We start from the raw sequence: 16,217 nt of genomic DNA, 5'->3' as shown, positions 1-16,217 counted from the left end.
TTGTTGTTCCAGTTTGTTGTAGCACCACAATGTCCCTGGCTTGGTTTTATATATATATATATAACATCCTTGTTCTTTTCCCGCCACAAATTCTTGCAAGTCCCACCCTTCTACAATCAGGACACGCCTCCTGCAATGTATTCAGCCAATCATTATCACTCGTTGATCATATCTCCCAATGGCAAAGCGTCACTGTTCGACTTCGCGGGAAAGTGACGATTTTTATTTGCCGCGAAAGAGTCAGCGTGGAATTCATTGTCCACAGAAGATCATTGGCGTCAATCACCAAAAACTGTTGCTTTTAGGATTATTAAACATAATCTATAGCACTTTGTAGGTATAATCGGTGCATTATGTCTGGTTTCGACGACCCTGGAGTTTATTACAGTGACAGCTTCGGCGGGGGAGATGGACCCGGGGATGAAGGTGGAGTGAAACGGAGCCAGATCAAGAAACGATTCCGTGAATTTCTTCGGCAGTTCAGAGTTGGGACGGATCGCACCGGTTTCACCTATAAATACAGGTAAACTAGAGATTGTATTAAGTGCCACGAAGTCATTGTCGATGGCTACCGCCTGTTGGTATGATGTTCTACAGATGCCCAACGTTAAGTTAGCTAACAGTTAGCCAGTTACTGTAACGTTAGCTAACTACCACTGATCACCACAATGGTCTTGAAGGAATAAAGTTAGATTCTTCAAGGTCCTGTGATTGAGTTTGTATTTCGTTTGTTTTACCCTATGATTATATTCGCATTCTGTTTTAAGCTATTTATATATCTTATTGTTCATGTTGTATTGTTGACATTTTCTGCTGTGTAGAGATGACCTTAAGAGACACTACACCCTGGGGGAGTACTGGGTGGAGGTGGAGATGGAAGACCTGGCCAGCTTTGACGAGGACCTGTCAGACTGCCTGTACAAGCTGCCCTCTGAGAACCTGCCACTGGTGAGAAGATTGAATAGACTAATAACAGACAAATAATTTGAGGAGTTTTAATTGGAGAAATTGCAGGTTGAATAATTCATGGATTTGATGGATTCCTATATTTTCTGTCGCTGATCTTATCATGCTGATCTTGTATTCTATTTGGCAAATAATTATATCTGAAAATTATCCCTTTAAACTGAGCCCTGACATTATGATTGGCAGCTGGAGGAGGCTGCCCAGGAGGTGGCTGACGAGGTGACCCGTCCCAGGCCCCTGGGAGAGGAGACAGTGCAGGAAATCCAGGTCATGCTGAAGAGTGATGCCCATCCTGCCTCCATCCGCAACCTCAAGGTAGGTCTCTGAGGATGCAATGCTGGGCCTTTCATCTTTCAGTTGGATTCATGTAGAAGGTGGCATGAAAGATGTCCCTCAATTTCCCATCCATGTAAAATGCCATGACTCTGAACTCTCCATCTCTTTCTCTCTGGTAGTCGGAGCAGGTGTCCAGGCTGGTGAAAGTCCCTGGGATTGTCATCTCTGCCACGGCTGTGCGGGCCAAGGCCACCAGGGTGTGTTTGCAGTGTCGTGGCTGTCGCTCTGTCATCAGTAACATCTCCCTGCCCCCAGGCCTGCAGGGCTACGCTCTTCCCCGAAAGTGCAACACGTGAGTGCAACCCTCTGAGTTGGGTGTTTGTGTACACTCCAGTGCATGAATAAATGCATTAAGTCATTGTGTGTGTGAAATCATCTGCTTTATCATCGTGTGTGATTTCATTCTTTAACATCTCTCTCTCTCTCTCTCTCTCTCTCTCTCTCTCTCAGTGAGCAGGCAGGCAGGGTGAGGTGTCCTATAGATCCCTACTTCATCATTCCAGACCGTTGTGTCTGTGTGGACTTCCAGACCCTCCGTCTGCAGGAGTCTCCAGATGCTGTGCCACACGGAGAGATGCCCCGCCACCTGCAGCTCTACTGTGACAGGTAACACACACACAGCATCGTCTGTGTGCCTCAATATTCTCAATTAAATACAATTAACACATGCCCAATATACACAGAGTGCAAAGTGAGACTGACGAGTACATACCACATTACAGCTGTTGTTCTGCCTCCCCTCAGGTACCTGTGTGACCGTGTGGTCCCTGGGAACAGAGTGACCATCATGGGGATCTACTCAATCAAGAAGGTGGCCCAAGCTAAGGGCAAGGGCAGGGATAAAAGTGCAGGTGTGGGCATCCGCTCCTCCTACCTCCGTGTGGTGGGCATTCAGCAGGACACAGAGGGAGCAGGTAGGCACGATAAGGCTACAAGAGGTTAGATTACTTATCCAACATTATGTCCTATATGGGATAGTACTATAGCATTATATCTATCTTTGTCTCTCAGGTCGTGGGGCCACAGGGTCAGTCTCCCCTCAGGAAGAGGAGGAGCTGAGAGCTTTGGCCTCCTCCCCCGACGTCTACGGCTCCCTCGCCCGTTCCCTCGCTCCTTCCATCTACGGCAGTGATGACCTGAAAAAGGCCATCGCCTGCCTGCTGTTTGGCGGCTCCAGGAAGAGGTGAGTCATAACCATTGGAAATGGCATGTGGAATTCAAATATATTTTTGATGTGCGTACATTTCTCTCCAGTGTGTATGTATAATGACCTTTCCTGTCTCAGGCTGCCTGACGGGCTGACCCGTAGAGGAGACATCAACTTGCTAATGCTGGGAGACCCCGGTACTGCTAAGTCTCAGCTGCTCAAGTTTGTGGAGAGGTGCTCTCCCATTGGGGTAAGGATGGGCTTGATGAATGAATATATGTATATTCCAAGATTGATAGAAAAATATATATATTTATATATTTCCCTCAACATAGATTTAAACCAGAATTACAAAGTAGAATTCTAGACATTTCATTTGCTGACAATTTATCAGCATGCTAGTGACCCCTATTGAAAGCGCTAACCCGTATCTTCCCTCTCTCTCTCTCTCTCCCTCTGTCAGGTGTATACCTCAGGTAAAGGCAGCAGTGCTGCTGGTCTGACGGCCTCTGTCCTGAGGGACCCCGTCACCCGTGGCTTCATCATGGAGGGAGGAGCCATGGTGCTGGCTGACGGTGGGGTGGTGTGCATCGATGAGTTTGACAAGGTAAGGAAACATGGACAGAAGTACATCAATTGCTGAATACTTGACTAGTTTGTTTGCAGACTCTTAACTGTGTCTCTCCTTCCTCTCAGATGAGAGAGGATGACCGAGTAGCCATCCATGAAGCCATGGAGCAACAGACCATCTCCATTGCCAAGGCTGGCATCACCACCACCCTGAACTCCCGCTGCTCGGTGCTGGCCGCTGCTAACTCTGTGTTTGGCCGTTGGGACGACACCAAGGGAGAGGACAACATCGACTTCATGCCTACCATCTTGTCCCGTTTTGACATGATCTTTATCATCAAGGACATCCACGACCATCAGAGAGACATGGTGAGGGAACACACTTTAGTGTGTGTGTGGGGGGGGTATGCACAGTGATTGTGAGCACGGCCCAGGCTAGCACAGTGATTGTGAGCACGGCCCAGGCTAGCACAGTGATTGTGAGCACGGCCCAGGCTAGCACAGTGATTGTGAGCACGGCCCAGGCTAGCACAGTGATTGTGAGCACGGCCCAGGCTAGCACAGTGATTGTGAGCACGGCCCAGGCTAGCACAGTGATTGTGAGCACGGCCCAGGCTAGCACAGTGATTGTGAGCACGGCCCAGGCTAGCACAGTGATTGTGAGCACGGCCCAGGCTAGCACAGTGATTGTGAGCACGGCCCAGGCTAGCACAGTGATTGTGAGCACGGCCCAGGCTAGCACAGTGATTGTGAGCACGGCCCAGGCTAGCACAGTGATTGTGAGCACGGCCCAGGCTAGCACAGTGATTGTGAGCACGGCCCAGGCTAGCACAGTGATTGTGAGCACGGCCCAGGCTAGCACAGTGATTGTGAGCACGGCCCAGGCTAGCACAGTGTTAACACTATTGACCTTCTTTTCTCTCTCAGACTCTGGCCCGCCACGTGATGAACGTCCATCTCAGTGCTCATACTCAGACGGAGGGTGTGGAGGGAGAGATCACACTGGCCACACTGAAGAAGTACATCGCCTATGCCAGAACGTGAGTCTTACACAGAATAAATCTGCTGATATAAAGTAGTTTATGTTAGATTCTGTTTAGATGGAGTTCATGAACTCTACTTGCAGAGAAACAATACTACACACTAGTATGTACACATTGAGGGATTTGGTTTGTAACGGTCAAATGTGCCCTGACAGGAAATGCGGCCCACGTCTGTCTGCGGCGGCAGCTGAAAAGCTGAAGAACAGATACGTGGTGATGAGGAGTGGAGCGAGGGAACATGAGAGGGAGAGCGACAGGAGAGCCTCCATCCCCATCACTGTCAGGTACCTATATGATACGTCACATGCCATAGTCATTACCAGTCAGGATACTGTCCATCTTCAGTGTCATAATTCTTGGTTCTCGTGGTCCCCTGCAGGCAGCTGGAGGCGGTGGTGCGCATCTCTGAGTCCCTGGCCAAGATGAAGCTGCAGGCCGTGGCTGGAGAGGAGGAGGTGGACGAGGCCCTGCGGCTCTTCCAGGTGTCCACACTGGACGCTGCGCTGTCCGGCAGCCTCTCGGGTGTGGAGGGCTTCACCACTCAGGAGGACCAGGAGATGATTTCCCGTGTTGAGAAGCAGCTGAAGAGACGCTTTGCCATTGGCTCCCAGGTGTCCGAGCACAGCATCGTCCAGGACTTCACCAAGCAGGTCAGTTACACTAGTCTACTTTGAACAGAGACGGGACCACTTGGTCAATTACATAAAAGTACTTTGGGCATTGGAATGTTTGGCCCTTTGTCTATATGATTCAGTGCTGTCCTCAGTTAGCCTACTTGTTGCCCTGTAGCCTGTTTACCTGTCCACTGATCAGAATCTCCCTCTCCCATATACAGAAGTATCCAGAGCAGGCCATCTACAAGGTCCTTCACCTGATGATGAGGAGGGGAGAGCTTCAGCACCGCATGCAGAGGAAGGTGCTCTACAGAGTCAAGTAGTCTCTCAAAAAGATGCATACGCACAAAGATTAAGTCACGATGGGCTTTGTAAATAGTAGAAGGGACAGGCGTCTCCTCAATTCACTCTTCCTCACAAGCCAGTGGACGTCTTCATGAAGTCACATCGATACGGCTTCATCTTAGACCACAGAGCCACTACAGAGCCACTGATGTCTACCTTTTCCTGTGTTGCTTTGCCAAGTTAAGCCAACAAGTTATTTACTGTTCTATTGCTCTCATAAGTATTTTGGGGTCTATTCTTTTTAGTCTAAACAAATTATGGAGGCAATTTGGATGAACTGTGTTGTTGAATTGTTTGGGGCAAGAGAAGTGTTATGAGACTGTCCTAAAGATTGTTCATGATAAATCATTACTTGTGGAAGGTATTTTGTATTGAAAATAAATGGCAAACTTCTTTATTTAGACATTTCTTATGTTGAAATGGTGTGCATAATCTTTAATGAAACATACTACACTGAATTGCAATTAATACAGCATGTCATTTTAAGATTGCCTTCAGTATGTAAAAGTACAGTCATGACAAGTGCTGTAAATGCACACACTCTTAGGTGGTTACGATTAGTCAAGTGATTCTGTCAACTACATTAAAAATACTTATTTCGAGGCTTTAGAATACATAGATACCCATTCCGACTGTTGCTAAAGCAACACAAATACCCAGTGACAAATGCACGATGGACAAAGAGGGGATGGTAGCTGGCGTCTCGGCCTTTTCTTGGTCCCCTGCAAAAGCAAAGTAATACTTTTTTATAACACAAAAGGAAGGTGAAAGATCACATTTCCAATCAGCATATGAGCTTGTACTTACCATAAGCTTCCTCTGTGACACTCAACATTTTCTGTAGATCATTGAAGACCTGTATGAGAAAGAACACAATCATCAGCAACATGCAATGGCGATGGCGCCCAGTAACACGTTTACACTGCATCGTTCACTAGACCTTCCCAGTTTCACTTCCTCTGCACAGTCATGTTTAGCTAGTTTTAATGTCACATGCACGAGCACAGTGAAATGCCTTTCTTGTAAGCTCTAAACCGAACAATGCAGTAATAAATATGATTGTAATACTAAAAATAAAGTAGAACAAAAACACGAGAGAAAAAACGAACACGAGAAAGCATACTATATACAGGGACAGTCGGTTCCAGAACCATATCTAAAATGTGCATGGATACTGGAGTGATATCGGTAGATATGTGTAGGTATAATATGATAAACAGTAGCAGCAGTGTATATGATTGCATTTGAGTGCTTGTGTGTAGAGTCGGTATAAAGGTATGTGCATATTATTTGTGTGAGCAAATTATGGAGTGAGTGTTTGTGTCTGTGTTGGAGTGTCAGTGTTTGTGAGTGTTTGTGTCTGTGTTGGAGTGTCAGTGTTTGTGAGTGTGCATAGAGACGGTGCAAAAATTAAATACAATGTTCAACTCAGTCTGTGTATCCATTTTGTTAGCTATTTTGTTAGCTATTTAGCAGTCTTATGGCTTGGGGTTAGAAGCTGTTCAGGAGCCTGTTGGTGTCAAACTTGATGCACTGGTACCGCTTGCAGTGCAGAAGCAGAGAGAACAGTATATGACTTGGGTGGCTGGAGTCTAACAATTTTCTATATTCTTACCCAGTTTGCTTCCACTCTTCTTCCCTTTCACTCACCTGGATGTTGAGTTCAAAGGCCATGATAGCCTCCTCCAGCACCCCCTCCCTCTCCTCCTTGGTCAGCTCGATGCTGTTCATTCTGCTCCTGTACAGCTGCTTGAAGCGGTTAGGGCTTGACACTCCGGGGAAGGAGAAAAACGACAGTCCCTCTCCGCTGCTTAACCCAATTGACTTCTGGGTAATCTTCCCCAAAATTTGTCCTCCTGACAGGTCACCTAGGTAACGGGTGTAGGCGTGGGCCACCAGCAATTTAGGATTGCCTTCACCAATCTGAAGAGGGAAACAAATAAATTGTTATTACTAAGCAGGTACACAATTAAGATAGTGTGCCTACCCTGCATGTTGGTATATCTATAGCCTGTACCTTGCGAAGTCTCTGTGTATATCTGTGTGTTGCAGCAGGAATGATGACTCTCTTTCGCCACTCCTGTCCAAAGAAGTGTTCCAGATCTCTCTCTAGTGTCTCCAGTCGGGCCAGTTCCTGGGGGAAGTATATCGGTGCAACACCTGGGTGGGAAGCATTTCTGTCCATCTCCTCTTCCAGTGCTTTGTAGATCTCATAGAGGGAACACAGAAGAAGCTGCCATGGAAAAGAGGGGTTACAGATGAATACTTAGTACACAGTGAGTGCTCATTTTCCATGACTATGTAGAAAGTTTAACAAAAGGCATTCTAGGTAGTTCATATTATGAAAACTACTGTAAATTATTTTGGCAAGTGGTTTTTAATTCACTCTCAGATTGGCTTTTCTCACCTTGTACTGCGGAAGAGTTATCTGTCCCTTCTGATAGCTCAGCATCAGTTGGGTGTTTTCTGCCCTGACATGGATCTCTTTAGTCGCTGCTTTTATCTGTTCTGACAAATCCCTGAGGAGAGATGGAGAACATTAGGAGGAGGACATCTGGATTTACCTGAGTACAGTCAATGTGAGCACAGAGTTTGCAGTTAGTAAATGTGTTCTGTATGTTCAATACCTTTACTTTACCATATATCAGCCCTGACCTGGTCTGAAATACAATAATCTAGTTAACATATCGACCATTCATTACAAAATGACTGTACCTGCCAGGGTTCTGCATATCATCTTTCTGTGCCGAGTTGACTGTCTCCATGTCTGTAATCCAGCATTTTTTATATGGTGGTTATGACATTATTACCCAAATGTGACAAACTGTTACAGTTGATTAAAAAACAAGTCAGTGAAAGAGGTGATAATTTACCTGTGGGGTATTTCCTTGTTGATGTCTTGTTATACAGCTGGTAAATGAAAGCTGCCTCCTTCTCAAACGAGTTTAGAGTTGCTGTGTCCTCTTTAACCTGTGTCCCTGTCTTTATATTTTACTCCCTTGCCTTCTCTCCCAATGTTTGTCAGCTAAATCAAATGGGAAGTGAGAGTGTTGACTCATTTCCCTTATGCTGAAGCTTAACATGACAGGGCAGATTTACCAGTGAGGGGAGAGCATGAGTGAGCAGATGGGATGGTAGAAATCATTAAACACAGAGTCACATGAACTACAGGAAGTGAATGTGTTCCTTCTGCTATTGAGGGAGAGTATGTTGACTACAGGTGAGAACAAAGTTATAAACACTGAGTGCACAAAACATTAGGAACACCTTCCTAATATTGAGTTGCACCCCCTTTTGCCCTCAGGACAGCCTCAATTCTACAAGGTGTTGAAAGCGTTCCACAGGGATGCTGGCCCATGTTGATTCCAATGCTTCCCACAGTTGTGTCAAGTTGGCTGGATGTCCTTTGGGTGGAGGACCATTCTTGAAACACACAGGAAACTGTTGATTGTGAAAAACCCAGCAGTGTTGCAGTTCTTGACACACTCAAATCGGTGCGCCTGGCACCTACTACCATACCCCGTTCAAAGGCACTTAACTTTTGTCTTGCCCATTCACCCTCTGAATGGTGTACATAAACAATATATGTCTCAATTGTCTCAAGGCTTGAAAATCCTTCTTTACCTGTCTCCTCCCCTTCATCTACACTGATTGAAGTGGATTTAACAGGTAATATCAATAAGCGATCATAACTTTCACCTGGAATGTCATGTTTCTAATGTTTTGTGCTCTTGTTGTATGTACCTTTTAGTTTTCTGAAGATGAATCAGAATAACAAGAGTGATTCAATATGCTGACTTAACTGCAGGCAGGACTCAATGGTTAAATGAATCCAATTTAATCCAATTCTCTCTCCCAATGTATTCATTGAACTTTGTGTTGGTACAAAGTTTCAGCCACAAACGACTAACTGCAGGTCAAAATTCATTTCAGGGGATTACATTGTAAACTCTTGTCCTCAACATTCAATTAGTATGATGTACCTTACATTTGGCTATTATACATCTATTGATCTATTACCAATCTATAGATAACCTGATTCAACAGGTTTCAACAAAATAGAGAATGGGGATACCATGACTCAACAGAAATGTATGTTGCAGCTGTAGAAGGCAAAAATAAGAGCAATTTCTAGGCATGAGAATTTTATGAATAGTTAATTGTGTTTATGATATTATAATAATATGCATGCTATGTTTCACTTAATTAACATTTTATAATGATTAGTATGTCTTTCCCAAAACATTATCAAACTACTACAATCTACTATCTTAAAATCTCAAAAATTGCAACAATACAAAGTTTATAGCACTGTAATAAAGAATGTAAAATATCAAATGTGTTACTTTGGCTACATGATACTTTTGTATCAAAAGTATGGAACATTTCTTGTCCGTCACTTTAAATTTGATCACGCCCTCTATTTTACACACAAGCTCGTATTGGCCAGAATAGAGCAGCGTTTATTGGTCAGAGTACTGTGGTATGCTGGAGTGTCGTATCAAGGGATGGGGCTCCGTTATGAAATTCAGACTATAGGTTGTTGGAGAGTTTTATTTACAGACCAAATGCAAAATTATATGGGATTAGATGAGAGGGAACCACTGTAGTGAAAGGTAAAACATCCTACTTTAATAGATATGCTGTGTGTTTTGTGCTCGTGGAGCGCGTCTCAACCAGCGGTCTAATGCAGCTGCATCCCCTCATGTCGAGTTATGATGTCGGGCCAGAGTTTCAAGGCAAGCACGGGGATACACCCCATGAAGGCCCGCTATTGTCGTAGTTTCTCTGTTCTTCCACTCACTTGAACAATGCTATCTGATATGTCATTTCATTTGACCTTCTTATGTTGGTAAATCCATTGAAAAGAGTTGCATAACTTTGACAACAATATAGTTGCTGCTTGCCAGTGGATATTTTCAGATTGCAGCTTTCAAAATTTAAATTTGCCGTTGATTATTGTCACCAGGGTATTGCAATGACCTTCACTAAACCCACTTTCCCACCATTAAATGCCGTCATTGCCTTTTACTCATTCATAGGTCATGGATTCCCCTATCCTTCTTCTCCTAGCCCTCCTGGTCGCCCTGGTCCAATGTTTTCCTGATGACTACCACAGTCACAACAGCACCCGTCACCATGACTACTGTGTGCTTGGAGCCGGGCCTGCGGGCCTTCAGATGGGTCACTTTCTCTCCAAGAGTCAGAGAGAATACATCATCTTGGAGAGGAACTCTGGGCCAGGGAGCTTCTTCAATATGTGAGTGCCTCTGTAGTAATGGGTGTCGACTATATCGGGTATTGCACTTGCTGAATCAATTTTCCAACTCAGCAAGGTATTTTGTGAGAGTGCAACAATGATGCAACTTTCTCTATTGCCCTGCTCATAGAAATATGTTCTGACCTACACCATGTACATGAACATGTGTTGTATCTCATGGATGTTTTTTTCTCCCTTTAAAGATACCTTCGACACAGGAAACTCATCAGCATCAACAAGATCTACACAGGGAGGCGGAACCGCGAGTTCAACCTTCGTCACGATTGGAACTCCCTCCTGAGTGACAGGCCCGACCTGCTGCTTCAGCGAGTCAGCCGGGAGCTCTACCCAGATGCAGACTCATTCCCCCGCTACCTCTCCATGTATGTGAAGGAGCTGGGGCTGAAGGTCCAGTATGGGGTGGACATCGGGAAGATCAGGGCCTCAGAGTCTGAATCACCTAGAGGCAGGGGATACATACTGACTGACCAGCGTGGACTGGACTATACATGCAGGTACTGTGTTATATCTATACACATATCTAATGTAAAAGGTTGGAAATATGGAACAATTCTCCACTATGCATACCATTTAAGAGATGATTCTCTCTCTCTCTTTCTTTCCTACCCACAGAGTCCTCCTGGTGTCCACGGGACTGTGGGATCCTCAGAAGGTCCAGTTTGAGGGCTCAGACCTGGTGGAGGGCTATGAGTCCATCCCTGTGGACCCAGAGGAGTATAAGGACCAGGCCGTGCTGATCCTGGGTAAGGGGAACTCAGCATTTGACACAGCTCAGAGCATCCTGGGTCGGGCCAGCCGGGTCCATCTCTACAGCCCGAGCCCGGTCCGCCTAGCCTGGCAGACACACTACGTCGGAGACCTCAGGTACTGAGAGGCATCATCAGGTTTTGACTCCCATATTGTCCTCTCCTACCAATTGTTCTTTCTTTTGTTTCACTGATTTAGTACTCCTGCAGCTGTGTTTTAGATCGGAGTATGTTGCTATTCCCTTTAGCATAATCTGTTCATATCAAAGTGATCTATTTCTTCTCTTCCACAGAGCTGTGAACAATGAGCTGCTAGACACGTACCAGCTAAAGTCCCTTGATGGGCTGGTGGAGGGAGGCCTTGAGGACATCGCAATTGTCAGAAATGGAGAGGATGAAAAGAAGCGCTCAGGCAGAAAGAAGAAGTGCAGATCCAGTGGGAAGGAAAAGCGTGGTTGTTCCTTACTCTAGCTGAGCTACTGGACAGTTTGGATGGGAAGAACAGTTCAAAGGTCACAGCGACAAACCTGCCTGTGTACCACAATGACAACTTCTCTCTCCGCCAGCCATATGATCGTGTGATCCGCTGCCTGGGGTTCCGGTTCAACTTCAGCATCTTTGATGGGTATGTAAATGATCATTTTAGTGGCATGTCTTTACATAATGTGAAAATAGTTCTGTTAAAGTTCTTGTTTTCTATGGAAGTGGTGGATCTTCTATTTTATCATTTTCATTGGAAAAGCCATGCTGTTTCAGTCAGATAATGTCAGTCTGTCCTAATGATACCGTTAATCTCTCTAGCTCGGCCCGCCCACCAAGCAGTGAGTGTGCCAGGGGGCGGTTGCCAGGGGTGACAGCCTGGTACGAGGGGCGGGGAACCCCAGACCTTTTTGTTCTGGGGACGGCAGCCCACTCAAGAGACTATCGCTCTTCTGCAGGGGGGTTCATCCATGGCTTCCGATACACAGGTAACCATTCAAACTGCTGGTATTACAATGTAGACAAGCGTACACCTGACTTCTGTATAGTTACTAACTGCCTGTAAAGGGGGGGAAAAACTTCAAAATTACAAATTTGTCTATAAAATAATGTTTTTATCGACAAAATGTGTTTGTTTTTTCACTATTTATTGTTGTAACTTTGTTATGTGTTCCACCTTAGTGCGTGCTGTACATAGAGTCCTTGAGCTGCGTTACCATAGCAACTCCTGGCCAGCAATCAAACTGTCAATCAGTCAGCTGCAGTCCTGGTTGTTGAGGAGGGTCAATGAGGCCTCCGGACCATACCAAATGTTTGGGGTACTTGGAGACATCATTTTACTAAGAGGGTAAGTAGTGCTGAACCACTGTGCACATTTTTCTTCATGATTATTGTCCCTCATGGTAATTTACCTTTCTCTACCAATGAATCTCACATTGATTGATTGCCTATAGATATCCCGATTTATGTTCACTAAGGCTGTGTTTACACAGGCAGCCAAACTCTGATATTTTTTTTCACCAATCTGTATTTTGACCAATCTGAGCAGCTCTGAAAACGATCTGATGTGAAAAGATCTGATGTAATTGGTAAAAATACCAATTAGTGTAAAAAAGGTCCGAATTGGGATGCCTGTGTAAACGCAGCCTAAATTAATCCATTTGTGAACCAGTTTAACTTTGAATAATCTTCTCCTTTCCTGTCAGCTCTCACTGTGAGTACCTGGAGGAGTTTCCCCTCCAGGCCCTGCCCCAGTTCTCTTCTCTGTCTGGCCACCAGCTCTCCAAGCATGGGCTGCTGGTTCTGGTTCTACAGTACGGGCTGAACCGCACAGACTCACTGGGCCCTGGCAGGGCAGAGTCAGAGTGGACCCGTGCTTGGAGGTCCAACTTCCTCCACCCTGTTCTATACTACTACGACAAACTTCCCACTGGTGAGTGTGAGAATGTTAGAAACCTTATGAAGAGTACGAAACAGTTTGGCCTTATGGTTGTATTAAAAACTAAGTTAAGTAATGACATTCAAATTAAGAATATGTCTGTGTATAGTACAAAGGCATCTTTGAATGCTGACGTGAATGCTGACGTCAGCATTCAAACCTACGTATGTATGCAAAAACAAATACATGTTATTGTTTAATTTGTCTGCCATCCTAAACAGAGAGGGACATGAGACACCGTCCTGTTGGCTGGCCACTGCCACGGCCCAAGGCAGTGCATCACATGATCGAGGACTTCTTGACTGAGTGGGATGGGCCCATCTCCCACAGCCAGCCACTGCGGCGCTTCCTGGAACACTGTCTCCACACTGACCTCAGGGCCTTCTATGCAGGTAGAGCATGTCCTTATCTGATCCCTCATTACAACACCTTATTATACTAGGGTAGATATGCTCTTAGTATGCTCTTAGGATATGTCCTTTATATTTCCATATACAGTCCCTCCTACTCATCTATTTATATCACACAGGATTTGTTTGTTCACTTGTGACATACTGTCATACAGGATCTGTGTTATTACTGTTTTATTATGGTTCTGCACACTCAATTACTTGATTACTGTTTTACCATGTGTAAAACAAACTTGTTTCTTCTCCCCACAGAGTCATGTTTCCGCTTATCCCTTACTGGAAAATGACAATCGAAAGCCACCCCTGTTTTGTCGTCAGGGATACCTGAGGAAGCATGGGATTGTTAGGAATAGTCAGCTGTGGCAGCATGCCCATGAAGCTGGGCTAATGCCTGGAGGACAGGACTCTGCATCCACAGACCCAGCGTTCCCTGATTACCTTACACGAGTGCAATAAACCTTGACTTCTGATTGTTTACCCAAGGATCCCAAAACTAAGCCTATGACAGTTTTGATGTCCCAAGACATTCTCTACCTCCCATTATAATGTCCATGAATATATACAGAGTCTACAAAACATTAAGAACACCTTCCTTATATTGAGTTCCACTCCCACTCCCTCTTTTGCCCTCAGAACAGCCTCAATTTGTCGGGGCATGGACTATAAGGTGTCGAAAGCGTTCCACAGGGATGCTGGCCCATGTTGACTCCAATGCTTCCCACAGTTGTGTCAAGTTGGCTAGATATCCTTTGGGTGGTGGACCATTCTTGATACACACGAGAAACTGTTGAGTGTGAAAAACCCAGCAGTGTTGCAGTTATTGACACAAACCGGTGCGCCTAGTACTACCATACTCTGTTCAAAGGCACTTAGATATTTTGTCTTGCCCATTCAGCCTCTGAATGGCACACATACACAATCCATGTCTCAATGCTTTAAAATCCTTCTTTAACCTGTCTCCTCCCCTTCATCTACACTGATTAAAGTGGGTTTAACAAGTGACACCAATAAGTGTGTCATGGAAAGAGCAGGTGTTCTTAATGTTTTGTACACTCAGTTTGTATATACAGTACCAGTCAAAAGTTTGGACCACCTACTCATTCCAGGGTTATTCTTAATTTTTTACTATTTTCTAAATTGTACGATAATAGGGAAGACATCAAAACTATGAAATAACCCCAAAAAATGTTAAACAAATCAAAATATATTTTATATTTCAGAATCTTCAAAGTAGCCACCCTTTGCCTTGATGACAGCTTTGCACACTCTTGGCATTCTCTCAACCAGCTTCATGAGGTAGTTACCTGGAATGCATTTCAAAAAGTTAATTTGTGGAATTTCTTTGCTTAATGCATTTTAGCCAATCAGTTGTGTTGTGACAAGGTAGGGTTGGTATAGAAATAGCCCTATTTGGTAAAAGACCAAGTCCATATTATGGCAAGAACAGGTCAAATAAGCAAATGACAGTCCATCATTACTTTAAGACATGAAGGTCAGTCAATATGGAACATATCAAGAACTCTGAAAGTTTCTTGAAGTGCAAACCAAGAGCTATGATGAAACTGACTCTCATGAGGACCGCCACAGGGAAGGAAGACCCAGAGTTACCTCTGAACTCTGCTGCAGAGTATAAGTTAATTAGATTTACCATCCTCAGAAATCGGCAATTAACTGCACTTCAGATTGCAGCCCCCAAGTAAATGCTTCACAGAGTTCAAGTAACAGACACATCTCAACATCAACTGTTCAGAGGAGACTGCGTGAATCAGGCCATTGTCGAATTGCTGCAAAGAAACCACTACTAAAGGACACCAATAGGAAGAGGAGACTTGCTTGGACCAAGAAACACGAGCAATGGACGTTAGACTGGTGGAAATCTGTCCTTTGGTCTGATGAGTCCAAATTTGAGATTTTTGGTTCCAACTGCCGTGTCTTTGTGAGACGCAGAGTAGGTGAACGGATGATCTCCGCATGTGTGTTTCCCACCATGAAGCATGGAGGAGGAGGTATGATGGTGTGGGTGTGCTTTGCTTGTGACACTGTCAGTGATTTATTTTGAATTCAAGGCACACGTAATGTCGCATGTCTACCACAGCATTCTGCAGCAATACACCATCCCATCTGGTTTGCACTTAGTGGGACTATCATTTGTTTTTCAACAGGACAATAACCAAAAACTCACCTCCAGGCTGTGTAAGGGCTATTTGACCTAGAAGGAGAGTGATGGAGTGCTGCATAAGATGACCTGGCCTCCACAATCAGCCGACCTCAACCCAATTGAGATGGTTTAGGATGAGTTAGACCGGAGAGTGAAGGAAAAGCAGCCAACAAGTACTCAGAATATGTGTTAACTCCTTCAAAACTGTTGGGAAAGCATTCCAGGTGACTACCTCATGAAGCTGGTTGAGAGAATGCCCAGAGTGTGCAAAGCTGTCATCAAGGCAAAGGGTGGCTACTTTGAAGAATCTAAAATATGTTTTTATATTTGTAACACTTTTGGTTACTACATGACTCCGTATGTGTTATTTCATAGTCTTGATGTCTTCACTATTATTGTACAATGTAGAAAAAAGTAAAAATAAAGAAAAACCCTTGAATGAGTAGGTGTGTTCAAACTTTGACTGTATATTCCAAATATTTTGGTTGAACAACCATCCTGATTCCTCTGAGAGTTGACTGCTTATCCCATTTTATTCCTTAAATCCTATTTATATATTACACTAAATTGTGGCATGTTTTATATGATGGAACTTTAGATTTGAATGTGTGTACAAACAGTATGGGTGATGTTGGGTTTCAATTGCATTGTGATCTATGAATTATGCATTATTTTTTTTAATA

General features: G+C 44.5%; 2 protein-coding genes and 1 pseudogene across 2 annotated transcripts; 2 read left to right on the top strand and 1 right to left on the bottom strand.

Annotated features, from left to right (window-relative positions):
* Window positions 1–197: 197 nt before the first annotated feature.
* Window positions 198–5,426, top strand: LOC109898654 (DNA replication licensing factor mcm5). Its single transcript, XM_031834564.1, has 14 exons — window positions 198–523; window positions 822–948; window positions 1,153–1,281; window positions 1,422–1,594; window positions 1,753–1,908; window positions 2,047–2,216; window positions 2,314–2,485; window positions 2,588–2,699; window positions 2,913–3,056; window positions 3,146–3,388; window positions 3,947–4,059; window positions 4,218–4,346; window positions 4,442–4,712; window positions 4,898–5,426. Exons 1-14 carry the CDS (start codon window positions 354–356, stop codon window positions 4,997–4,999), a joined length of 2,211 nt encoding a protein of 736 aa, XP_031690424.1. The 5' UTR covers window positions 198–353; the 3' UTR covers window positions 5,000–5,426.
* hmox1a (heme oxygenase 1a) lies at window positions 5,384–8,119 on the bottom strand. Its single transcript, XM_031834565.1, has 7 exons — window positions 7,895–8,119; window positions 7,737–7,788; window positions 7,429–7,540; window positions 7,039–7,254; window positions 6,672–6,944; window positions 5,829–5,877; window positions 5,384–5,743 (listed from the first exon to the last, which is right to left on the bottom strand). Exons 2-7 carry the CDS (start codon window positions 7,784–7,786, stop codon window positions 5,628–5,630), a joined length of 816 nt encoding a protein of 271 aa, XP_031690425.1. The 5' UTR covers window positions 7,787–7,788; window positions 7,895–8,119; the 3' UTR covers window positions 5,384–5,627.
* A 1,394-nt stretch (window positions 8,120–9,513) lies between these two features.
* Window positions 9,514–14,036, top strand: LOC109897625 (FAD-dependent oxidoreductase domain-containing protein 2-like; annotated as a pseudogene).
* Window positions 14,037–16,217: the final 2,181 nt, after the last annotated feature.

The sequence above is a fragment of the Oncorhynchus kisutch genome, linkage group LG10, assembly GCF_002021735.2.
Source record: "Oncorhynchus kisutch isolate 150728-3 linkage group LG10, Okis_V2, whole genome shotgun sequence".
In the NCBI taxonomy this organism is placed as follows: Eukaryota; Metazoa; Chordata; class Actinopteri; order Salmoniformes; family Salmonidae; genus Oncorhynchus; species Oncorhynchus kisutch.
The sequence above is the reverse complement of the archived record's forward strand: the minus strand, read 5'-3'. Positions and strand labels throughout refer to the sequence as shown.

What these genes read in the sequence shown, in the direction of transcription:
- LOC109898654 (XM_031834564.1), top strand. Translation starts at nt 354, where the DNA reads ATGTCTGGTTTCGACGACCCTGGAGTTTATTACAGTGACAGCTTCGGC. An exon ending in GCAGGACACAGAGGGAGCAG is followed by an intron (nt 2,217 to 2,313) that starts GTAGGCACGATA and finishes TTTGTCTCTCAG; the next exon opens with GTCGTGGGGCCACAGGGTCA. An exon ending in TACATCGCCTATGCCAGAAC is followed by an intron (nt 4,060 to 4,217) that starts GTGAGTCTTACA and finishes GTGCCCTGACAG; the next exon opens with GAAATGCGGCCCACGTCTGT.
- hmox1a (XM_031834565.1), bottom strand. Translation starts at nt 7,786, where the DNA reads ATGGAGACAGTCAACTCGGCACAGAAAGATGATATGCAGAACCCTGGC. An exon ending in ATACACAGAGACTTCGCAAG is followed by an intron (nt 6,945 to 7,038) that starts GTACAGGCTATA and finishes TTCCCTCTTCAG; the next exon opens with ATTGGTGAAGGCAATCCTAA. An exon ending in TGTCACAGAGGAAGCTTATG is followed by an intron (nt 5,744 to 5,828) that starts GTAAGTACAAGC and finishes TTGCTTTTGCAG; the next exon opens with GGGACCAAGAAAAGGCCGAG.